Raw genomic sequence first — 25121 nt, forward strand, 5'->3', positions numbered from 1 at the left:
CCCCCCCCAGGAGCGAGGTAGACTCCCCCGGGGAACCGGGCGGCCCCGAGCCGGGTGGCTGAGGCGACCCGGACAAACGGCCGCCTTTCGGCACCCACTTGAATCAAAAGTGAGATTTAATCGCTCGTTCCGGCACCACGACGTGTCGCGGTGGGGGCTGGGGTCCTCGTCCGCCCCGACTCCGTGTCCCACCAGTCACGGTCCGCCACGGCCTCTTACGGGGTCTCGTCTGGCCGTTGGGCGGCCCGTTTGGCTCCCGGGGGCCCGGCCTCGGGGTCCACGTGTATCTGGCTTGGCCAAAGTTGTCCCCGGGCGGGCCCGGGGGAGGATGGCGGCTCGCCTTGGTGTTCGGCCCCAAGGACTTCAGGTTTCGCTGGGCGGTCCTGGAACGAGAGGAGAGACAGAGTTGGAGGCGGTCATTTGATCGGATTTATTCGGCGCTTACTGTGCGCGGAGCGCTGGACTGAGTGCTTGGAAAGTACAATCCAGCAACGAAGAGACACAATCCCTACCCACACCGGGGTGCACAGGCTGGGGCGGGGAAGACGGACATCAAAACAAGTAAACAGGGATCAATATAAATAAATAGAATTATAGCTATATAATTAGGTGACGCGGAAGGGAGGGGGAGCTGAGGAAAAGGGGGGCTTAGTCTGGGAAGGCCTCTTGGACGAGGTGAGCCTTTAGTAGCTGGCGGTTGGCACAGGGAGCAGAAACTCGTTATTCATTCAATAGCAGCAATATTATTATCATTAATAATAATACTAACAATTCTGGTATTTATTAAGCACTTACTCTGTGCCTGGCACTTTACTAAGCGCTTGGGTGGGTACGAGGAAGTCGGGTTGGACACAGTCCCTGTCCTGCATAGGGCTCAAAAAACCCCCATTTTACAAATGAGGTAGCTGAGGCACAGAAGTGACGTGACTTGTCAAGGCCGCACAGCAGACGAGTGGCAGAGCCAGGATTAGAACTCAGGTCCTTCTGGCTCCCTTAGTCCCGTGCTCTATCCTCTTTGCTGTGTGCAAAGCACTGTAATAAGCGCTTGGAAGAGTACAAGATAAGAACAGACAGACACATTCCCTGCCCACAACGAGATCATAGTCATCACAAACTACGAGGAGTTCACGCTTTTAGGGAACTCTTTTCCCACAAGGCCATAAACCTTCTTTCCCCCTTGGTAACTTGTTAATCAATCAATCCATCAATGGTGTTTACTATGAGGCCAGAAATGCATTACTTCCCAAGTGCTTAGTACAGTGCTCTGCACACAGTAAGCACTCAATAAATACGATCGATTGATTGATTGATTAATTACCAACTAAGGGTTTGCACTTGTAGGGAAGGCATTTTTTTCCACAACCATTTCAACTCGCACCTTGTCAAAGCCCCTGCCCCCTCCCTTCTTCCCTCCCTAACATCATCATCATCAATCGTATTTATTGAGCGCTTACTGTGTGCAGAGCACTGTACTAAGCGCTCGGGAAGTACAAATTGGCAACATATAGAGACAGTCCCTACCCAACAGTGGGCTCACAGTCTAAAAGGGGGAGAGAGAGAACAAAACCAAACATACTAACAAAATAAAATAAATAGAATAGATATGTACAAGTAAGATAAGTAAATAGAGTAATAAATATGTACAAACATATATACATATATACAGGTGCTGTGGGGAAGGGAAGGAGGTAAGACGGGGGCTGTTCGCTCTCCAATGGCTTTTTCCTCACTGGCTTCGACACACGCCCATGTCTCCCCGATCCTAAAAAAGCCTCTCCTTTGATCCCACGGCCTCCTCCAGTTATCACCCATCTCTCTTCTACCGTTCCTCTCCAAACCCCTCGGGCGAGCCGTCTACACCGGCTGTCTCAAATTCGTCTCCTTCAATTCTCTCCTTGACCCCCTCCAGTCTGCCTTCCGTCCCCTTCGCCCCCCAGAAACCATCCTCTCAGGTCACCGATGACCTCCTTCTTGACAAATGCAACGGCCTCTACTCCATCCTAATCCTCCTCGACCTCTCGGCTGCCTTCGACACTGTGGACCGCCACCTCCTTCTGGAAATGCTATCCGACCTCGGCTTCGCTGACGCTGTCCTCTCCTGGTTCTCCTCTTATCTCTCCGGCCATTCATTCCCGGTCTCCTTCGTGGGCTCCTCCTCTTCCTCCCACCCAACAGTGGGGGTCTCTCGACGTTCAGGTCTGGGTCCTCTTCTATTCTGCATCTACACCCGCTCCCTTGGAGAACCCATCTGCTCCCATGACTTCAACTCCCACCTCTATGTGATGATCCCCAAGTCTCCAACTCCAGCACCGATCTCTCTCCGCAGACTCGCATTTCTTCCTGCCTTCAAGACGTCTCTTCTTGGATGTCCCGCCCAACACCTCCAACTTAACGTATCCAAAACAGAGCTCATCTTTCCACTCAATCCCTACCTTCCTCTGGACTTTCCCATCACTGTAGATATGGCACCATCATCCTCCCTGACTGACAAGCCTGGAACCTCGGCACTGTTCTAGACTCATCTCTCTCATTCAATCCACACACAGTCTATACTTCACGCTGCTGCCCGGATCACCTTTATACAGAAACGCTCTGGGCATGTTACTCCCCTCCTCAAAAATCTCCAGTGGCTGCCTGTCAACCTACGTATCAAGGAAAACTCCTCCCTCTCGGCTTCAAGGCTGTCCATCACCTCGCCCCCTCCTACCTCACCTCCCTTCTCTCCTTCTCCAGCCCAGCCCACACTCTCTGCTCCCCTGCCGCTAACCTCCTCACCGTACCTCGTTCTCGCCCGTCCCGCCGTCGACCCCCAGCCCACGTCCTCCCCCTGGCCCGGAATGCCCTCCCTCTGTACATCCGCCAAGCTCTCTCTCTTCCTCCCTTCAAAGCCCTACTGAGAGCTCACCTCCTCCAAGAGGCCTTCCCACACTGAGCCCCCTTTTTTCCTCTCCCCCTCCCCATCCCCCCTGCTCTACCTCCTTCCCCTCCCCACAGCACCTGTATATATGTTTGTACAGATTTATTACTCCATTTTACTTGTACACATTTACTATTCTATTTGTTTTGCTAATGATGTGCATCTAGCTTTAATTCTGTTTATTCTGACGACTTGACACCTGCCCACGTGTTTTGTTTTATTGTCTGTCTCCCCCTTCTAGACTGTGAGCCCGTCGGTGGGTGGGGACTGTCTCTATATGTCGCCAACTTGTACTTCCCAAGTGCTTAGTACAGTGCTCTGCACACAGTAAGCGCTCAATAAATACGATCGAATGAATGAATGAATTCAGTCACCCCCGTCTGCTGTCTGTTGAGACAGATCCCAACCCCTCGCCTTCGTCCTCCCTCTGCCCTGGAAGGGATTCATATCATCGATCGTATTTATTGAGCGCTTACTATGTGCAGAGCACTGTACTAAGCGCTTGGGAAGTACAAATTGGCAACATATAGAGACAGTCCCTACCCAGCAGTGGGCTCACATCCCTTCATAGTCTCTGTGCCTCCGTTACCTCAGCTGTAAAATGGGGCCCAAGACTGTGAGCCCCATGTGGGACATAGACTGTGTCCCACGTAATTACCATGTGTTTAGAATAGTGCTGGGCACATAATAAGCACTTAACAAATACCATAATTACTAAGGAACAGAACTGACCGATTTCTTAGGTAGCAGAGAAAAAACCAACTGGAGCATGTTGGTTCTATTTTTTGACCAATTCTGAGGTTTCCTGGGACCAGAGGACGTGAAAAACGACCCACCTGGTTGTTGGGTGAAAACCCGGAGGCTGGCAGGACAAATTCCACGGGTGGGAGTGCAGGTCCCAGGACTGGTGATAGAAGTCCCGGGGCGGGGCGGGGAAATCTTGCGGTTCGGCCGGGAAGCCCCATGGACCGGAGTGAAAATCTCGCTTCTGGGCCGGGGAGCCCCACGGAGGGGTGTGAAAATCTCGCTCCTCGGCCGGGAGGCCCCAGGGCGCCGGGGAATTATGGCTAGGTCCTTGGTAGTTAGCGTTCCAGACTGGTCGCTTCGGCTGCTGTGACTCTCTGAAGCGATCCGGCCCGGACGCTTCTGGGCCGTCGTTGCTGAAAGATACGTTTGACACAGTCTTTTGGACTGTGAGCCCGCTGCTGGGTAGGGACTGTCTCTATATGTTGCCAACTTGTACTTCCCAAGCGCTTAGTACAGTGCTCTGCACGCAGTAAGCGCTCAATAAATGTGATTGATTGATTGATTGATTGACACTGAGTTAGCGATGACCGGAGAAGTCGCCGCTCGGACGTTTTCAGGGTGCCGGACGCCGCTCCTCTGTGTGGTGGTCGGCTCCCAGGCCGTGGGTTTTATCAAAAAAAGGCCCCACTGCATCCCCGGAGACCGGAAAGGAGTGTCTTTGAGGCGCTTCCGTGTCTTGTCTGTGGAAACAGAGCCGGTCCCTTGCCGTTCCCGGGGATGGCCTCTTTCCCAGGCTAAGGCAGTGGTGGGAAAATGAAAAAGAACTAGAGGTAGGGGGGCTCCTTCCCAAGTCTAGCCCTAGGTTGGGGGGGGGTGTGGTGTCCCGGTTACAAGGAGAACCCCAATCGGCGCCACACGAACCCCTGGACTTACTTCCGGATGGGTCCGTCCTGGAGGTCTCTGATGTAGTTTTTCCTTTCTATGGAATGTCCTCGGCAGCTGTTGAACACTGAGGGGAGAGGAGGAGGGGGAAGGGATGGACAGAGAAAGGGAGAGGAGGGGACAGGAGGAGAGGGAACGGGATGGGAGAGGACGGGAAGAGAAGGGTGGAGACGGGAGGGGAGGGACGGGGACAGGAGTGCAGGAGAGGGGATGGTGTCAGGAATTAGACACTGAGCTGAAACCCTTCGACTGGGCCGGAATTTAGACCGTTCTCATGATAACCGATCAATCGATCGTATTTACTGAGCGCTCGCGGTGTGAAGAACACTCTGTTGAGTGCTTCTTCTAGACTGTGAGCCCGTTGTTGGGTGGGGATTGCCTCCATTTGTTGCTGAATTGTACTTTCCAAGGGCTTAGTACAGTGCTCTGCACACAGTAAGCGCTCGATAAATACTACTGAACGAATGCTTGAGAGAGTATAATGTAACAGCATGACGGACACATTCCCTGCCCACGGTGAGCCGACAGTCTAGAAGGGCAGACAGACATTAATATACATAAATTAATTATGGCTATGGACCTAAGTGTTGCGGGGCGGGGAGGGGGGGGGTGAATAAAGGGAGCAAATAATGCTAATAAAAATAATAATGGTATTTGTTAAGCTCTTACTATGTGCCAAACACTGTCCTAAGCGCTGTATCAGGGCGACATGGAAGGGAGTGGGAGAAGACCTCAGTTCATCCCCTTCTTATAGTCACCCCTATATTTCTGACACTTCTCTTCTCCTAAAGAAGAGGAATCGTTACTGAATACATAAAAACAGAAATCCATCTCCAAAGCATACAGTAGCGTGGCCTAGTGGAAAGACCACAGGCCCGGGAGTAGAAGGCCCCAGGTTCTAATCCCGGCTCTGTGACCTCGGGCAAGTCGCTTACCTTCTCTGTGCCTCAGTTTCCTCATCGGCAACATGGAGATTCGATGCCTGTCCTCCCACCTCCTCAGATTGTCTGTCTCCCCCTCTAGACTGTAAATTCGTTGTGGGCAGGGAAAAACTGTCTGTTTATTGTTACATTATACTCCCCCAAGCGCTTAGTACAGTGCCCTGCACGAAGTGCTCAATAAAAACGAACGAATGAATAAATGAATGGGACCCATTTATCGTGTATCTACCCTGGCGCTTAGTACAGTGCTTGGCACATAATAAGCGCTGAACAAATACTAGAAATAGTATTATGATTATTATCATCAGGTGGGAGAGGACAGGGAAGGTGGTTTAACCTTTAAACGTACGTTCTATTGCAGAATTTGGTTCCATGCCTTCAACATCAATTAGGTACCTGAAAGAGAGCGACATAATTCAACTTAGAAATGCGAACAGAGAAAAGAAAGAAACAACAACAAAAAAGTTGGTCTTTGGATGCTTTATGCTGTTTTGAGGAAAAAACTCAGTTATGCCAGGCCTCTAGACTGTGGGTTCATTGTGGGCAGAAACCTATCTACCAATCAATCAATCAATCATATTTATTGAGCGCTTACTGTGTGCAGAGCACTGGACTAAGCGCTTGGGAAGTACAAGTTGGCAACATATAGAGACAGTCCCTACCCAACAGTGGGCTCACAGTCTAGAAGGGGGAGACAGAGAACAAAACCATACATACTAACAAAATAAAACAAATAGAATGGATATGTACAAGTAAAATAGAGTAATAAATATGTACAAACATATATACAGGTATATACCAATACAACTCTGTTGTACTGGACTTTCCCAAGCGCTTTGTGCAGCGCTTGGCACATAGTAAGCGCTCAATATGAGAAGCAGCGTGGCTCAGTGGAAAGAGCTCGGGCCTTGGAGTCATTGGCCATGGGTTCAGATCCCGGCTCTGCCACTTAGCTGTGTGACTTTGGGCAAGTCACTTCACTTCTCTGGACCTCAGTTCCCTCATCTGTAAAATGGGGATGAAGACTGTGAGCCCCACATGGGACAACCTGATCACCTTGTAACCTCCCCAATGCTTAGAACAGTGCTTTGCACATAGTAAGCACTTAAGAAATGCCATTATTATTATTATTTGTAAAATACACACCACAACCAGGTTAATTTTTAAAAGTAGCTCACCTGCAAACAAGATACCCGGTTCTGTTTAAACCGTGTGTACAGTGGACGCCAATAAGCTTGTCTACAAAACAAATGAAATTTACAATTCAATGAATAAAATTTCAGGGGTGAATCTGTATGCTCCCGATAAGTAACATTCACTATTTAATATTATCATCAACAGTTCATCCTGCGGGTGGGGGTCAAAGCTGAAGAGAAATACAGAAAGAGAGAGACCCCTATTTATAAAACCAAACCGAGTGACAAGGTGAGGACAGGTTTAAAATTTGGGGGCAGTGAGCCAGCACCAAGAATTTGGAATCTGCTTCCAAACCTCTTTCCGTGCCTGGGAGGAAACCAATTCTGGTGACTAATTGCCCGGAAGGTCAAGAAAAAAAATAAAATCACTCGGTCCTCGGGCAGTCAATGGCCTGCGGTCCCGGCTTGGGCTGTGAAAAATGGAACATAGCTTGTTAAGGGCAAGGGAATGTGCCTGCTAATTCTGTTGGATTGTACTCTCCCAAGCGCTTAGTACACTGCTCTGTGAACAGTAAGCCCTCCATAAATACCGTGAGTTGATCGATAGCTCTCGTGTGGGGAATGACCCGCAGCTCTGGACTGTGAGAAATGCGCCACGGTCTCTGGTGGGCTCCTCCGCCTTCGCGGAAATCCCCTCACGGCTCAGGTCTGGGTCCCCTTCTCTTCTCCATCTCCACCCCTTCCCTCGGAGGACTCATTCACTCCCACGGCTTCAACTCCCACCTCTATGCGGATGATTCCCGAATCCCCCTCTCCAGCCCCGATCTCTCTCCCTCTCTGCAGTCTCGTAGTTCTTCCTGCCTTCAAGACGTATCTACTTGGAGGTCCTCCTGTCACCTCAAACTTAGCACGTCCAAAACAGGGCCCCTCGTTTCCCCACCCAAACCCTGTCCTCCCGCTGATTTTCTTGTCACCATAGACAGCATCTCCCTCCTTCCTGCAACCTTGGCGTTGTCCTCCACTCATATCTCTCATTCAGCCCGCATTTTCGATCCGTCACTAAATCCTGCCGGTTCCACCTTCACAACATCGCCAAAATCCGCTCTTTCCTCTCCATCCAAACCGCTACCATGTTAAACCAAGCCCTTATCCCATCCCGCCATGACGACTGCATCAGCCTCCTGACCCTCCCCGCTCCAGTCCCTACTTCACTCCGCCACCCGGATCGTTTTTCTACAAAAACGTTCAGGCCACGTCTCCTCGCTCCTCAAGGACCTCCAGGGTTGCCCACCCGCCTCCGCATCCAACAAAAACCCCTCCCCATTGGTTTTTAAGCCGTCCATCCCCTCGCTCCCTCCTACCTCGCCTCGCTGCTCTCCTACTCCCACCCAGCTCGCACACTTTGCTCCTCTAATTTCCTTATCCCACGGCCCTTCCCGTTGGCACCGTGACCTTCTCCGTTAGAGGGGAGACCCGCCTCGGGGGTTGTGTCTGTTTATTGCTCTGTTGTCCTCTCCCAAGTGCTCGGTACAGTGTTCTGCACACGGTAAGCCCTCGGTCAATACGATTAACTGCCTGAGCCGGTCAGCCGTGTACACGGCGACTGTCGGCTCGTGGACACGGAACCGCTAATTCCGTTGGATGTATTCTCCGCTCTGCGCATCTCCTCCAAGAAGCCTTTCCCGACTAAGCCCCCCTTTCCTCTTCTCCCACTTCCTTCTGCATCTTCCTGACTTGCCCCCTTTATTCATCTCCCCTCCCAGCCCCACACCATTTATGCGCACAGCTGTAGTTTTATTTATTTATATTAATGTCTGTCTCCCCTTCTAGACTGTAAGATCCCTATGGGCAGGGAACGTGTCTGTTATAGTGTTCTAAGCGCTTAGTACAGAGCTCCGCAGTATAGCCTAGTGGATGGTGTTTGGCCCTGGGAGTCACAAGGACCTGGCTTTTAATCTCAGCCCTGCCACTCGTCTGCTGTGTGACCCTGGGCAAGTCATTTTGCTTCTCTGGGCCTTAGTTCCCTCATCTGTAAAATGGGGATTAAGACCGTGAACCCCAGGTGGGACGGGGACTGTGTCCAACCCGATTTGCTTGTATCCACACGAGTGCTTAGTACAGTGCCTGGCACATAGTAAGCAAACAAATAGCATAATCACCATCGCATAGTAAGTGCATAACAAATACCACGATTCTTATTATTATTATTACAGTATGCGCTCAATAAACGCAATTGACTGTTAGACTGGACCCCCCCGAGCGTTTCGCCCAGTGCTCTGCACCGAGTAAGCGCCCCACAGACAGCACGGATCGATTGCTCGGGAGGCTCCGGCTGGGCCCCAAACCCACCATTGTCCTTGTTTTCTCCCAGGAACTGGTTCACTGCACATTTGAATTTAAATATGGTGCCGTCGTCAGGCACGTGATGTCCAACTGTAAAAATCTTCCGGTAAAGAAGGGTGTCCGGTAGCTCCTTCCAAACGGAGACAAGGAAAAAAATGCATATTGGTTAGCGGTGAGCACTGGTTGGGAGCCAGGTGTCCCGCTGCAGACGGGGAATGTAAGCGGATTCGTCCCGTGTAGGGAGAGCACATGGTGAGAGCTAGCTGCCCGCCATGTGCGCGGGTAAGGGAATGGATTCCTCCCATGTGGGAAAGTAAGTGGATTCTTCCCGTGTGGGAAAGCCCGTGGATTCTTCCCAAGTGGGAAGTGCCACTGGGCAACAGCTAGCCGCCTCACCCACGTACGACTAACGTATGAGTGTGTTCCTCCCGTTAGGGAAGCTCTAATATTACTAATTAATCACATTCCTCCCGAAAGGGAAGTCCAATCCATCGTGCCTAAATAATTAAATAATTCAGTTCGCCTCACGGAATAAATTTTATATAAAACTCAGGCTTTCTGTCCCCCCTGTTGCCACGCCAATTACCGAATGAACCCGTCCCCGGGCGACGGGTGACAGTTGTTAAAATAGCATTTCAACCCCGCTCCTTTAACCAAAATAATAATAATAATAATAATAATAATGGGATTTGTTAAGCGCTTACTATGTGCAAAGTACTGTTCTAAGCGCTGGGGAGGTTACAAGGTGATCAGGTTGTCCCACGGGGGGACTCACAGTCTTAGTCCCCATTTTACAGATGAGGGAACTGAGGCACAGAGAAGTGAAGTGACTTGCCCAGTCACACAGATGACAGTTGGCGGAGCCGGGATTTGAACCCATGACCTCTGACTCCAAAGCCCGGGCTCTTTCCACTGAGCCACGGTGCTTCTCAGACCCAGATGCCGAAAACGGCAATGGGCGAGAAGCAGTGTGGCTTGGTGGACAGGGCCCGGGACTGGGAGTCAGGAGGACCTGGGTTCTAATCCCGACTCTGCCCCACGTCTGCTGCGGGACCTTGGCTAAGTCACTTTGCTTCTCTGGGCCTCAGTTCCCGCCTCTGTGAAATGGGAATTAAGAGTGTGAGCCCCATGTGAGACAGGGACTGTGTCCAACCAGATTCAACTGCATCTACAATCCCTGCTCTGCCGCTTGTCCGCTGGGTTCATTCATTTTCATTCATTCATTCAATCGTACTTATTGAGCGCTTACTGTGGGCAGACCCCTGTACTAAGCGCTTGGGACAGACTTGGTGCAAGAGCCGCAGAGCACTGCCGGCAGAGAGCTAGCTATCGGGCTGACTTTGTCCGCTTCAAGTTTGAGAAGTAGCGTGGCCTAGTGGAAAGAGCCCGGGCTTGGGAGTCAAAGGTCGTGGGTTCGAATCCCGGCTCCGCCACTTGTCAGCCGTGTGACTTTGGGCATATCACTTCACTTCTCGGTGCCTCAGTCACCCCATCTGTAAAACGGGGATTAAGAGGGTGAGCCCCACGTGGGACAACCTGATCAGCTCGTAACCTCCCCAGCGCTTAGACTAGCCCTTGGCACATAGTAAATGCTTAACAAATACCATCGTCATTAATATTATTATCTTCACCTGCTTTAACTCTGACTGGCAAAATGATTAATGCCTGTCTCCCCTTCTAATAATAATAATAATGTCTGTCCCCTCCCCTTATGTTGCCAACTTGTACTTCCCTAGCGCTTGATTGATTGATCTCTCCATCCTCACTGACCCCATCATCATCATCATCAATCGTATTTATTGAGCGCTTACTGTGTGCGGAGCACTGGACTAAGCGCTTGGGAAGTCCAAGCTGGCAACATATAGAGACAGTCCCTACCCAACAGGGGGCTCACAGTCTAAAAGGGGGAGACAGAGAACAAAACCAAACATACTAACAAAATAAAATAAATAGAAGAGATATGTACAAGTAAAATACATAAATAGAGTAACAAATATGTACAAACATATATCTTGTATCCCCCCCCAGCGCTTAGAACAGTGCTTTGCACATAGTAAGCGCTTAATAAATGCCATTATTATTATTATTATATATACATATATACAGGTGCAGTGGGGAAGGGAAGGAGGTAAGATGGGGGGGATGGAGAGGGGGGCCCCATCGCTCTCGCCAGTTGCTCCAGACATTTAACTCCCTCCTCAACCCCCCTGGCCTCCCGCCTCCTCCATCCCTGGCCCCTAATGACCTGGACGCCTACCTTATTGAGAAAATTGACACTATCAGTCGGGTCGTGAGCGCCCTAAAATCTCCCCCGCCCCTTCTTCGACGCTCCCATCTGTCCCGGCAGGATCTCGAGAGTAAATCTCCCGGCTTCTCTCAAAATCCACCCCCTCCGCCTGCTCATCCGATGCCATTCCTTATCAAAACCACTTGCCCCCTCCCTCCTCCCCTCCCTGTTAAAACGGTGTGAAGACTGTGAGCCCCGTGTACTTGCTTCTACCCCAGTGTTTAGTATAGTGCTTCACAAATACCGCAATGATTCCCATTATTACAGTATCATCACCATCATCATCCTCCTAATTTTGCCACCTTGTAGGGTGAGTGTCGCGAAGATGGTAGCGTTGCCAAGACCCGAGCGAGAGGGGCTGGGCGCCCGGTTTTCGGCTCACCTTGGGTTTATAGTAGCGCTGGGTGTACGTTAAATCGATGATCAGCCCGAGCTCTTCCTTCTGGGCCCTGATTCGGCTGATGAGATCCGAAGGGGAAAATCGTTCCCCTGGGGCGAGCTTCCCATTAAAACTCTTTTGGAGAGAAATGAGAAAAGGGAAGGGAGAATGACCGCCGTACCTTCAGGGTACAAAACTACCACCTACTGAATCCATCAATAGTATTTACAGAGCGCTTACCGTGGGCAGAGCACTGTATTCACTCATTCATTCAATTGTATTTACTGAGCGCTTACTGTGGGCAGAGCACTGTATTCATTCATTCATTCAATCGTATTTATTGAGCACTTACGGTGTGCAGAGCACTGTACTAAGCGCATGGGACAGCACGGCCCCACAGAATGAGCTGACACGCTCCCTGCCCGTAATGAGCTTATGGTCTAGAGTGGGAGACAGACCTTCGTATGAATTAGCGCTTCAGAATAAATTCTATTTATTTCATTTTGTTAGTACGTTTGGCTTTGTTCTCTGTCTCCCCCTTTTAGCCTGTGAGCCCACTGTTGGGTAGGGACTGTCTCTATATGTTGCCAACTTGGACTTCCCAAGCGCTTAGTACAGTGCTCTGCACACAGTAAGCGCTCAATAAATACGATTGATTGATTGGTAAGCATTCATTCAGTCGTATTTATTGAGCGCTTACTGTGTGCAGAGCACTGTACTAAGCGCTTGGGAGGGTGCCGTGCTCCGCACACGGCACTAAGCAGTCAGTCAACCGTATTTACTGGGCACTTACTGGGTGCAGACCACTGTACTAAGCGCTTGGGAGGGTGCCGTGCTCTGCACACAGTAAGCGCTCAAAAAATACGATTAGTCGATCGATTACATTAATAACTGTCTCCCTTCTAGACTGCAGGCTGGGTGAGGGCAGAGAACGTCTCCACCAATTCTGTCCTCTCCCAAGAGTATAGAACGGTGCCCTGCAAATGGCAAGCATGCAATCAATCAATCAATCGTATTTATTGAGCGCTTACTGTGTGCAGAGCACTGTACTAAGCGCTTGGGAAGTCCAAGTTGGCAACATATAGAGACGGTCCCTACCCAACAGTGAGCTCACAGTCTAGAAGGGGGAGATGCGATGCACCCATTGAAATTTCGCTTGCACGTTCCTGAAGGAGTGGGCAGCACCCTGGAATCCAATGAGTCCTGGAAGACTTGGCCCACTGACGACAAAAACGCCATTTTCCAGGGCCGGACCACTGACCGGACGGTCATTTAATAATAATAATGGCATTTATTAAGCACTTACTATGTGCAAAGCCCTGTTCTAAGCGCTGGGGGGATACAAGGTGACCAGGTTGTCCTGCGTGGGGCTCACAGTCATCATCCCCATTTTACAGGTGGGGGAACTGAGGCTCCGAGAAGTGAAGTGACTTGCCCAAGATCACACAGCAGACATATGGTGGAGCCAGGATTCGAACCCATGACCTCGGACTCCAAAGCCCGGGCTCCTTCCACTGAGCCACGCTGCTTCTCATTTCACCTCCGGCCCCGCGTTTCCGGGTAGCTTTCTGGGCGACCGGGATGGCTTCCACTTGCCTTTTCCAGGGGGACTTTGAAGGCGATGAATCGAGTACCGGGCATCCGGCGGCCGAGAGGGAGGTAGTCTTTCCATCTGAAATGACAATAATTGTGGTACTTGTTAGGCGCTTATTGTGTGCCAGGCTCTGTACTAAGCGCTGGGGTGGACACAAGGAAACCGGGTTGGACGCAGTCCCCGTCCCACATGAGACTCCCGGTCTTAATTGCCATTTTCCCAGGGGACAACCTGATCACCTTGTAACCTCCCCAGTGCTTAGAACAGTGCTTTGCACATGGTAAGCGCTTAGTAAATGCCATCATCATCATTATTATATTATTCTTATATATTACATAATTATTTATACAACACTATTAACTAATATAATCATAAACATCAATATATAACATTTATACCACAACATATAATGTAATAATTAATATAGTAATGTAAATACTAATATAATTATATTATTAATATAATATCATTATATTATATAATTATATTATTTATATTATTATTATTATTATTATTATTATTATTATTATTATGATGATGATGATCCGGCGTGGGATCCGCTTGTATCCTCCCCAGCGCTTAGAACAGTGCTCGGCACATAGTAAGCGCTGAATAAATGCCATCGTTATTATTCTGGGCCTCAACTCCTTCATCTGGAAAATGGGGATGAAGACTGTGAGCCCCCCAGGGGACAACCTGATCACCTTGTAACCTCCCCAGCGCTTAGAACAGTGCTTTGCACATAGTAAGCGCTTAATAAATGCCGTTATTGTTATTATTATTTTCCAGATGAGGGAGCTGAAGCCCGGAAAAGTGACGTGACTTGCCCCAAGCCACAGAGCAGACAGGTGGCAGAGCAGGATTAGAACCCATGACCTTCCAACTCCCAGGCCTGGGCTTTAACCACTAGGCCACCCCGCTTCCCCAGATCCCCGACAGTGACTGTCCGGGCCCTCGGCAGGTTGGGTTCGCCGAGTGCGCGGAGCACAGCGCTTAGATCTAGAGTTATTAATGTCAGTCTTCCCCCCTAGACTGTAAGCTCATTGTGGGCAGGGAATGTGTCCAGTTATTGTCCTCTCTCGGGCACTTAGTAATAATGATAATGATGATGATGGCATTTATTAAGCGCTTACTACATGCAAAGCACTGTTCTAAGCGCTGGGGAGGTTACAAGGTGATCAGGTTGTCCCATGGGGGGCTCACAGTCTTCATCCTAATAGTAATACTAATAATAATGGCATTTATTAAGCGCTTACCATGTGCAAAGCACTGTTCTAAGTGCTGGGGAGGTTACAAGGTGGTCAGGTTGTCCCACGGGGGGCTCACAGTCTTCATCCCCATAATAATAATAATAATAATAATAATAATAATAACAACAACAACATTTATTAAGTGCTTACTGTGTGCCAAGCACTGCTCTAAGCGCTGGGGAGGTTACAAGGTGATCAGGTTGTCCCACGGGGGGCTCACAGTCTTCATTCCCATAATAATAATAATAATGGCATTTATTAAGTGCTTACTATGTGCAAAGCACTGTTCTAAGCACTGGGGAGGTTACAAGGTGATCAGGTTGTCCCACAGGGGGCTTACAGTCTTCATCCCAATAGTAATAATAATAGATAATAATAATGGCATTTATTAAGCACTTACTATGTGCAAAGCACTGTTCTAAGCACTGGGGGGGATACAAAGTGATCAGGTTGTCCCACGGGGGGGCTCACAGCCTTAATCCCCACTTTACAGATGAGGGAACTGAGGCCCAGAGAAGTTAAGTGACTTGCCCAAGGTCACCCAGCTGACAACTGGCAGGCCTGGGATTTGAACCCCTGACCTCTGACTCCAAAGCCTGGGCTCCTTCCACTTAGCCACGCTGCTTCTCCATTTTCCAGATGAGGTAACTGAGGCCCAGAGAATTTAAGTGACTTGCCCAAAGTCACACAGCTGACAAGCGGCGGACCGAGCCCACTGTTGGGTAGGGACCGTCTCTCTATGTTGCCAACTTGTACTTCCCAACGCTTAGTCCAGTGCTCTGCACACAGTAAGCGCTCAATAAATACGACTGATTGATTGATTGATTAGAACCCATGGCCTCTGGCTCCCAAGCCCATGCTCCTTCCACTGCGCCACGCGGCTTCTCCGTAGAGTGGTCCGCGCACAGTAAGCCCTCAAAAAATACGACTGAAAGCACAATACAGCCGAGTTGGCGGATGTGTACTTCCCAAGCGCTTAGTACAGTGCTCTGCACACAGTAAGCGCTCAATAAATACGATTGATGATGATGATGATGTGTTCCTTGCCCACGGCGAGTTTATGGTCTAGAGGGGGGAGGGAGGCAGGCATGAAAATCAGTTGTGGCTGAGGGCAGCAGGGCCTGATGTTGCGGATTTTCCTGCCAATCCTTTCCCCACCCTTTCCTGTTTGCACAACCGCCCTAATTCCATTAGTCTTCCCTAATAATAATAATAATAATGGCATTTATTAAGCGCTTACTACGTGCAATGCACTGTTCTAAGCACTGGGGAGGATACAAGGTGATCAGGTTGTCCCACGGCGGGGGTTCACAGGCAATCCCCATTTTACAGATGAGGTAACTGAGGCACAGAGAAGTTAAATGACTTGCCCAAAGTCACCCAGCTGACAACTGGCAGAGCCGGGATTTGAACCCATGACCTCTGACTCCAAAGCCCGGGCTCTTTCCACTGAGCCACGCTACCGTGCATGTTGCCGCTCTATTTCCAACAGACTTAACTAACTCAACTGCGGAGCAGTGTGGCCCAGTGGCTAGAGCCTGGGCCTAGGGTGGACCTGGGTTCTAATCCCGGCTCTGCTACCTGTCTGCTGGGTGACTTTGGGCAAGCCACCTCACCGGGCCTCAGTTCCCTCGTGCGCAAAGTTAAAACCGTGAGCTTCGTGGGGGACGGGGATTGGGTCCAACCTGATTAGCCTGGATCAATCCCAGCACTTAGAAGACTGCCTGGCATGTAGTAAGCGCTTAAACAAATATCATCATCATCATCTCTAGTCCCATTAGTCTTCCTCAATAATAATAATAATAATAATAATAATAATAATAATGATGGCATTTGTTAAGCGCTGACAGTGCAAGTTGCTCTTTATTTATTTATTTTACTTGTCCATATCTATTCTATTTATTTTATTTTGTTAGTATGTTTGGTTTTGTTCTCTGTCTCCCCCTTTTAGACTGTGAGCCCACTGTTGGGTAGGGACCGTCTCTAGATGTTGCCAACTTGGACTTCCCAAGCGCTTCGTACAGTGCTCTGCACACAGTAAGCGCTCAATAAATACGATTGATTGATTGATTGACTGATTACATGGTAGGAGGGCCTTCAGTGTGGCTTAGTGGCAAGAGCCCGGGCTTGGGACTCAGAGGTTGTGGGTTCTTATCCTGACTCCACCACTTATCAGCTGTGTGACTCTGGGCAAGTCACTTCACTTCTCTGGGCCTCAGTTACCTCATCTGGAAAATGGGGTTTAAGACTGTAAAGCCCATGTGGGACATCCTGATTACCTTGTAATAATGTAATAATAATAATAACGAAGGCATTTATTAAGCGCTTACTATTGCAAAGCACTGTACTAAGCTTTGGGGAGGTTACAAGGTGATCGGGTTGTCCCATGGGGGGGCTCACAGTCTTAATCCCCATTTTACAGATGCGGTAACTGAGGCCCAGAGAAGTGAAGTGACTTGCCCAAAGCCACACAGCTGACAGTTGGTGGGGCGGGGATTTGAACCCATGACCTCTGACTCCACCCCAAGCTCTTTCCACTGTGCCATGCTGCTTCTCTTGTAATAATAATAATAATAATAATAATAATAATAATAATAATAATAATAATAATAATAATAGCATTTAAGCGCTTACTATGTGCAAAGCACTGTTCTAAGCGCTGGGGAGGGGAAACAAGGTAATGAGGTTGTCCCATGGGCTCACAGTCTTAATCCCCATTTTACAGATGAGGTGACTGAGGCTCAGAGAAGTTAAGTGACTTACCCAAGGTCACACAGCAGACATGTGGTGGAGCCAGGATTCGAACCTATGATCTCTGACTCCAAAGCCCGAGCTCTTTCCACTGAGCCACGCTGCTTCTCTACCCCAGCGCTTAGAACAATGCTTGGCACATAGTAAGCGCTTAACAAATACCATTATTATTATTATTGTTCAATGATGAGGTAATAAAACGCTACTAGAGAGCATTTTTTTAAAAATGGTATCTGTTAAGTGCTTACTGTGTCAGGCACTGTACTAAGCGCTGTGGTAGAAACATGCCAATCAGTCCCTGTCCCACATGGGGCTCCCACTCTTAATCCCCATTTTACAGATGAGGTTAACCGAGGCCCAGAGAAGTGAAGTGACTTGTCCAAGGTCACCCAGCAGAGAAGGGGCGGAGGCGGGATTAGATCCCAGGTCCTGTGAGTCCCAGGCCCGGGCTCTTCCCACTGGGCTCTAGATTTTCCTCTTGGAGAGGCTGAGAGAAGTGGACAGAACTGACCACCCGACTCAAACTCGCCGACAGTAAAATAATAATGATAATAATGGCATTTATTAAGCGCTTACTATGTGCAAAGCACTGTTCTAAGCGCCGGGGAGGTTACAAAGTGATCAGGTTGTCCCATGGGGGACTCACAGTCTTAATCCCCATTTGACAGATGAGGGAACTGAGGCACTGAGAAGTTAAGTGACTCGCCCAAAGTCACCCAGCTGACAGTTGGCGGAGCTGGGATTTGAACCCACGACCTCTGACTCCAAAGCCCGGGCTCTTTCCACTGAGCCATGCTGCTTCTCGAAGGTATTTGTTACCAAATACTATGGGCCAGACACTGTTCTAAGCACTGGGGTAGATACAAGGTAATCAGGTTGTCCCACGTGGGGCTCACAGTCTTCATCCCCATTTGATGATGATGGCATTTGTTAAGCGCTTACTCTGTGCAAAGCACTGTTCTAAGCGCTGGGGGGGATACAAGGTGATTAAGTTGTCCCATGTGGGGCTCACAAGTCTTAATCCCCATTTTACAGATGAGGTAACTGAGGCTCAGAGAAGTGACTTGCCCAAGGTCACACAACAGACATGTGGCAGAGCCGGGACTCGAACCCATGACCTCTGACTCCAAAGCCCGCGCTCTTTCCACTGAGCCACGCTGCTTCTCATTTGACAGATGAGGTCACTGAGGCCCAGAGAAGGGTAGTGATTTGCCCAAAGTCACCCAGCTGATAAGCGGCGGAGCCGGGATTAGAACCCACGACCTCTGACTCCCAAGCCCGGGCTCTTTCCATTAAGCCACGCTGCTTCTCATAATTAACTTTAACATAAAAAATCCGATTTCCTGCTTGCCCGGTCATTCCCGGAAACTGTAACTCAGCTATAAAGAGTCACGGGTGCTCTTGCACATTGGGCAACGCCTTCAGATCTGGATGGTCACACTTCCCCAAGCGCTCAGTACAGTGCTCCGCTCCCAATTAGTGCTCAGTACATACCACTGGTTGACAATTGGAAGTCCAGGGCCATCGCAGGCTCCTTTTACGCTTGATCAATCCATCAGTGATTGATATTTATTGAGCGCTTACTGCTCTGCACACAGTAAGCGCTCAATAAATCATTATCATCATCATCATCATCAATCGCATTTATTGAGCACTTACTATGTGCAGAGCACTGTACTAAGCGCTTGGGAAGTACAAATTGGCAACATATAGAGACAGTCCCTACCCAACAGTGGGCTCACAGTCTAAAAGGGGGAGACAGAGAATAAATACGATTGATTGATTGATTGATTGATTGATTGGACTGGGAGCTTGGGAGTGTGGCCCAATGCGGAGTGCCCAGCCCTGGGAGTTGGGAGATCCTGGATTCTAATCCCGGCTCCGCCACGCTCCTGCTGTGTGTCCTTGGGCGACTCACTTCACTGGCCCTCACTACCCTCACCTGCAAAATGGCGATTCAATCCCTGTTCCTTTTCTTTTTGCATTTACCAAGCGCTTACTATGTGCAAAGCACTGCTCTAAGCGCTGGGGAGTTTACAAGGTGATCAGGTTATCCCACATGGGGCTCAGAGTCTTAATCCCCATTTTCCAGATGAGGTCACTGAGGCCCAGAGAAGTGAAGTGACTCGCCCAAAATCGCACAGCTAAGTGGCGGAGCCGGGATTCGAACCCATGACCTCGGACTCCAAAGCCCGGGCTCTTTCCACTGGGCCACGCTGCTGTTCTACCTCCTACTTAGCGCTTAGAACAGTGCTTTGCACATAGTAAGCGCTTAACAAATCCCATCATTATTATTATTGCGAGCCCCATGGCAGGCAGGGACCGTGTCCAACCTGATTAACTTGTAAAACCTGTATTTCCTCCGGCGCTTTCAACAGGGCCTTGGTATATAATAAACCTTAAACAACTACCACGGTATTATTATTATTATTATTATTATTATTAGGATCGTTAAGGATTTTACAGACTCGAAGGGGTGAGGGACATGAAGTTCCAGGATGTCCTTTCACTAGGCCACGACTGCTCCCACTGGAATGGTTCCCCTTTCTGGAAGCATCTCTTCCAAATTCCCAAACGCGTCCCCTCTGGTCACCCATTCAGTCGTATTTATCACTCTTTTCATTTTTCATTTTTCATTTTTCATTTGAAACTCAAGTTGTGCTATAGCAAATCATGTGTCATGTGTAACCACTCTCCCAAGTGCTCAATAAAGTAAGTGCTCAACAAACCATCACTGGTGATGGTGAGACTGTAAGCTTCAGGGAGGGAAGGTGTCTACCAACTCCGTCGCATTGTACTCGAAACACAACTCCTCACCTCCCCATCCGAACTTTTAGACTGTGAGCCCGCTGTTGGGTAGGGACTGTCTCTATATGTTGCCAATTTGGACTTCCCAAGCGCTTAGTACAGTGCTCTGCCACAGTAAGCGCTCAATAAATACGATTGATGATGATCCGAACCCTGTCCTCGCCCTGATCTTCCCATCGCTGGAGATGGCATCGCCAACCTTCCTGTCTCACAAGCCCGGAATCTTGGCCTCATCCTGGACTCATCATCATCAATCGTATTTATTGAGCGCTTACTGGGTGCAGAGCACTGTACTAAGCGCTTGGGAAGTACAAATTGGGAGTACAAAAGAGACTCCTCTCTCTCATTCAACCCACATACTCCTTCTACCACCAAATCCTGTCAGTTCAACCTCCGTAGCACTGCTAAAATCCACCCTTTCCTCTCCATCCAAACTGCTCCCGTGTTAATCCAAGCTTTTAACCTATCCCGCCTTGATTACTCTATCAGCCTCCTTGCCTCCTCTCTCTCCATTCATTCACTCAATCCTATTTATTGAGCACTTACTGTGCGCAGAGCACTGTACTTACGTTTGGGAGAGTACCGCGGAACAGTAGACGCACTCCCTACCCACGAGTTTCTCATCTCGAGACGGTCTACAGTCTCTCTCCCCACTCCAGTCCATACTTCCCTGGTCGTTTTTCTACAAAAACGTTCAGTTCATGTTCCCCCACTCCTCATGATCATCTAGTGGTTGCCCAGTCACCTCCGAAACAAACAGAAACTCCTCACCACCGGCTTCAGAGCGGTCCATCCCCTCGCCCCTTCCTCACTGTACCTCCATCTCGCTGCTGACCCCCGGCCCACAAGGCCCTCTCTCCTCACATGCATTCAATCGTATTTATTGAGCGCTTACTGTGTGCAGAGCACTGTACTAAGCGCTTGGGAAGTACAAGTTGGCGACACATAGAGACGGTCCCTCCCCAACGTGGCAACCCTCCTCCACTTCAGAGTCTTACTGAAGGCCCGTCTCAAGCGAGAGAACTTAAGCCCTCATTTTACCTTCTCCCACTCCCTTCTGTTCCCTTTATTCACCCCCATCCTCTGCCCCAAAGCATTTATCCATATATCCGTAATTTATCATTAATAATAATATTAATGATGGCATTTGTTAAACGCTTGCTATGGGCAAAGCACTGTTCTAAGCGCTGGGGGGGGATACAAGGTGATCAGATTGTCCCACGGGGGGCTCACAGTCATCACCCCCATTTTACAGATGGGGGAACTGAGGCTCAGAGAAATGAAGTGACTTGCCCAAGGTCACACAGCAGATATGTGGCGGAGCCGGGATTAGAACCCATGACCTCTGACCCCCAAACCCGTGCTCTTTCTACTGAGCCACACTTTTTATTGATTTCTATTAACGTCCACCTACCCCTCTAGACTGTAAGCTCGTTGTGGGCAGGGAATGGGCCTACCAACCCTGCTGCACTGTCCCAAGCGCTTAGTACAGTTCTCTGCATACAGTGACGCTCAGTAAATCCCACTGATGATGATGACGATGACTATTATCAACCCGCAAACGCAACCAGGCCAGTTGGCCGGGGGAGGTGGTGGGCAGCTGCTGCTGTTCAATCAATCAATCGTATTTATTGAGCGCTTACTGTGTGCAGAGCACTGTAGTAAGCGCTTGGGAAGTACAAGTTGGAGTACTTGTTGTACAAGTACTGTTGCTTTGTCTAGTGGAAATGGCCCAGGCTTGGGAGTCAAGAGGACCTGGATTCTAATCCTGCCTCTGCGACTTGTCTGCTGGGTGGCCTTGGGCAAGTCACTTCACTTACCTGGGCCTCAGTTCCCTCACCTGTAAAATGGGGATTGAGACTGTGAACCCCACGTGGGACAGGGACTGTGTCCAATCTGATTAGCTTGTATCTACCCCAGCACTTAGAGCAGTGCTTGGTTCATAGTAAGTGCTCAATAAATACATCATAATATATTTATTATATGATTTATTTTATGATGATACGATTGATGATTATTCCTGTTATTTCCGGCTTAGTCAATCAACTAATGGTACTTATTGTGTGCTTACTGTGTGCAGAGCACTGGACTAAGCACTTGGGAGACTACAATCCTAGAGAATTAAGCAGAAACGTTGCACAGCACTGGACTAAGCGCTTGGGAGAATACAATCTTAAAGAATTAAGCAGAAACGTTCATTGCTCATGATGTGCTTAATAAAAATAATGGTATTTGTGAAGTGCTTACTATGTGCCAGGCACTGTTCTAAGCGCTGGGGTTGATACCAGATAAAAATGCTGGGCACAATCCATGCCCCACTTGGGGCGCTCAGTCTTCATCCTCATTTTCCAGATGAGGTAACTGAGGTCCAGAGAAGTCAAATTCATTCATTTATTCAATCGTTTTTATTGAGCGCTTACTGTGTGCAGATCACTGGACTAAGTGCTTGGGAAGTCCAAGTTGGCAACATATAGAGGCGGTCCCTACCCAACAACGGGCTCAACAGTCTAGAAGGGGGAGACAGACAACAAAACAAAACATGTAGAGGGCTTAGTCGGGGATCCCAAACCCTGCCCTCTCCCTGACTTTCCCATCTCTGTTGACGGCACTACCATCCTTCCTGTCTCACAAGCCCACAACCTTGGTGTCATCCTCGACTCCGCTCTCTCATTCACCCCTCACATCCGAGCTGTCACCAAAACCTGCCGGTCTCAGCTCCGCAACATTGCCAAGCTCCGCCCTCTCCTCTCCATCCCAACCGCTCCCCTGCTCGTTCAAGCTCTCACCCTATCCCGACTGGACTACTGCATCAGCCTCCTCTCTGATCTCCCATCCTCGTGTCTCTCCCCACTTCAATCCAGACTTCATGCTGCTGCCCGGATTGTCTTTGTCCAGAAACGCTCTGGGCATGTTACTCCCCTCCTCAAAAATCTCCAGTGGCTCCCAATCAATCTGCGCATCAGGCAGAAACTCCTCACCCTGGGCTTCAAGGCTGTCCATCCATCCCCTCGCCCCCTCCTACCTCACCTCCCTTCTCTCCTTCTCCAGCCCACCCTGCACCCTCCGCTCCGTGCCTCGCTCTCGCCTGTCCCGCCATCGACCCCCGGCCCCCGTCCGTCCCCCGGGCCCGGAAGGCCCCCAGTCCCTCTGCCCATCCGCCCAGCCCGCTCTCTTCCTCCCTTCAAGGCCCTACTGAGAGCTCACCTCCTCCAGGAGGCCTTCCCACACTGAGCCCCTTCCTTCCTCTCCCCCTCGTCCCCCTCTCCACCCCCCCACCTTACCTCCTTCCCTTCCCCACAGCACCTGGATATATGGATATATGTTTGTACATATTCATTACTCTATTTACTTATCTTACTGGTACACGTCTATTCTATTGATTTTATTTTGTTAGTATGTTTGGTTCTGTTCTCTGTCTCCCCCTTTTAGACCGTGAGCCCGCTGCTGGGTAGGGACCGTCTCTATGTGTTGCCAACTTGTACTTCCCAAGCGCTTAGTCCAGTGCTCTGCACACAGTAAGCGCTCAAAAAATATGACTGAATGAATGTATATATGTTTGTACAGATTTATTACTCTATTTTATTTGGACACATTTATTCTACTTATTTTATTCTGTCTACATGTTTTGTTCCCTGTCTCCCCCTCTGCGCTCAATAAATACGATTGATGAGGATGATAAGCTGGGGGAGATGGAGAGGGGGACGAGGGGGCTGAGTGTGGGAAGGCCTCCCGGAGGAGGTGAGCTCTCAGCAGGGCCTGGAAGGGAGGAAGAGAGCCAGCTTGGAGGAGGGGCAGAGGAAATCAATCAATCAATCAATCAATCAATCGTATTTATTGAGCGCTTACTATGTGCAGAGCACTGTACTAAGCGCTTGGGAAGCACAAATTGGCATCACATAGAGACAGTCCCTACCCACCAGTGGGCTCACAGTCTAAAAGGGGGAGACAGAGAACAGAACCAAACATACCAACAAAATAAAATAAGTAGGATAGCAATGTACAAGTAAAATAAATAAATAAATAAATAAATAAATAGAGTAATAAATATGTACAACCATATATACATATATACAGGAAATGGGGGCATTCCAGGCCCGGCCCACTGTCGGGTAGGGACCGTCTCTATCTGTTGCCAACTTGGACTTCCCAAGCGCTTAGTCCAGTGCTCTGCACGCAGGAAGCGCTCAATAAATAGGATTGGTGATGATAAATACGATTGATTGATTGTCCCAGCGTGCCGGCCGCCTGGGCTCACCTGTCGGGCAGGCGGCTGCCGCCCTTTCCGGGCCTTCTCCTGCCGCCCTTCTCCTCTTCCTTTTCCTGCTCCTTTTCCTGCTCCGGGGCCGTGGCCGTGGCCATGTTCGGCGTCTTCCTCCTCCGGCAGCGACTCCCGGCGCTCATGGCGGCCGGCGGCCCACCCCGCAGCCCCGGAAGCATCGCGCACAAGCACGAGCACGCGCACGCCGTGCGTCACCACGTCGCCCGCCGACGTCACCCCGCTCCCCGCACCACGGACAGAGGCACAGCGCCCTCGGCAGGCGGCCTCCGGTATTACAGGGCGCAGGCCACGGCGCCCTCGGCAGGCGGCCGCCGGTATTGCATGGAGGCCACGGCGCCCTCAGCAGGCGGCCGCCGGCATTGCAGGGAGAAAGCCACAGCTCCCTCAGCAGGCGGCCACCGGAATTGCAGGGAGAGAGCCACGGCGCCCTCAGCAGGCGGCCGCCGGAATTGCAGGAAGAAAGCCACAGCGCCCTCGGCAGGCGGCCGCCGGCATTGCAGGGGGAAAGCCACGGCGCCCTCAGCAGGCGGCCGCCGGAATTGCAGGGGGAAAGCCACGGCGCCCTCAGTAGGCGGCTTCCGGCATTGCAGGACGAAGGCCACGGCGCCCTCAGCAGGCGGCCGCCGGAATTGCAGGGGGAAAGCCACGGCGCCCTCAGTAGGCGGTTCCGGCATTGCAGGACGAAGGCCACGGCGCCCTCAGCAGGCGGCCGCCGGAATTGCAGGAAGAAAGCCACAGCTCTCTTAG

The 25121-nt window shown here is 50.0% G+C and overlaps 1 protein-coding gene across 2 annotated transcripts; it reads right to left on the minus strand.

Moving 5' to 3' along the window:
* Positions 1-98: 98 nt before the first annotated feature.
* Positions 99-24510, minus strand: DUSP11 (dual specificity phosphatase 11). 2 transcript variants are annotated; one of them, XM_038746813.1, is made up of 9 exons: positions 24351-24510; positions 13289-13364; positions 11696-11827; positions 9033-9156; positions 6726-6786; positions 5897-5943; positions 4598-4673; positions 3754-4077; positions 99-383 (listed from the first exon to the last, which is right to left on the minus strand). In XM_038746813.1, exons 1-9 carry the CDS (start codon positions 24494-24496, stop codon positions 104-106), a joined length of 1266 nt encoding a protein of 421 aa, XP_038602741.1. In that variant the 5' UTR covers positions 24497-24510; the 3' UTR covers positions 99-103. The 2 variants fall into 2 exon arrangements, with proteins under 2 accessions (XP_038602741.1, XP_038602742.1); XM_038746814.1 differs by lacking the exon at positions 3754-4077.
* Between the last annotated feature and the right edge of the window lie 611 nt (positions 24511-25121).

Source organism: Tachyglossus aculeatus, chromosome 5 (assembly GCF_015852505.1).
Source record: "Tachyglossus aculeatus isolate mTacAcu1 chromosome 5, mTacAcu1.pri, whole genome shotgun sequence".
NCBI lineage: Eukaryota > Metazoa > Chordata > Mammalia > Monotremata > Tachyglossidae > Tachyglossus > Tachyglossus aculeatus.

Excerpts from the sequence above, each read along its gene's own strand:
- DUSP11 (XM_038746813.1), bottom strand. The coding sequence starts at position 24,496 with ATGAGCGCCGGGAGTCGCTGCCGGAGGAGGAAGACGCCGAACATGGCC. Across the intron at positions 9,157-11,695 it reads AGCGCTACTATAAACCCAAG|GAGCTACCGGACACCCTTCT; the intron begins GTGAGCCGAAAA and ends TCCGTTTGGAAG. Across the intron at positions 4,674-5,896 it reads ACCAAATTCTGCAATAGAAC|TGTTCAACAGCTGCCGAGGA; the intron begins GTACGTTTAAAG and ends CTCTCCCCTCAG.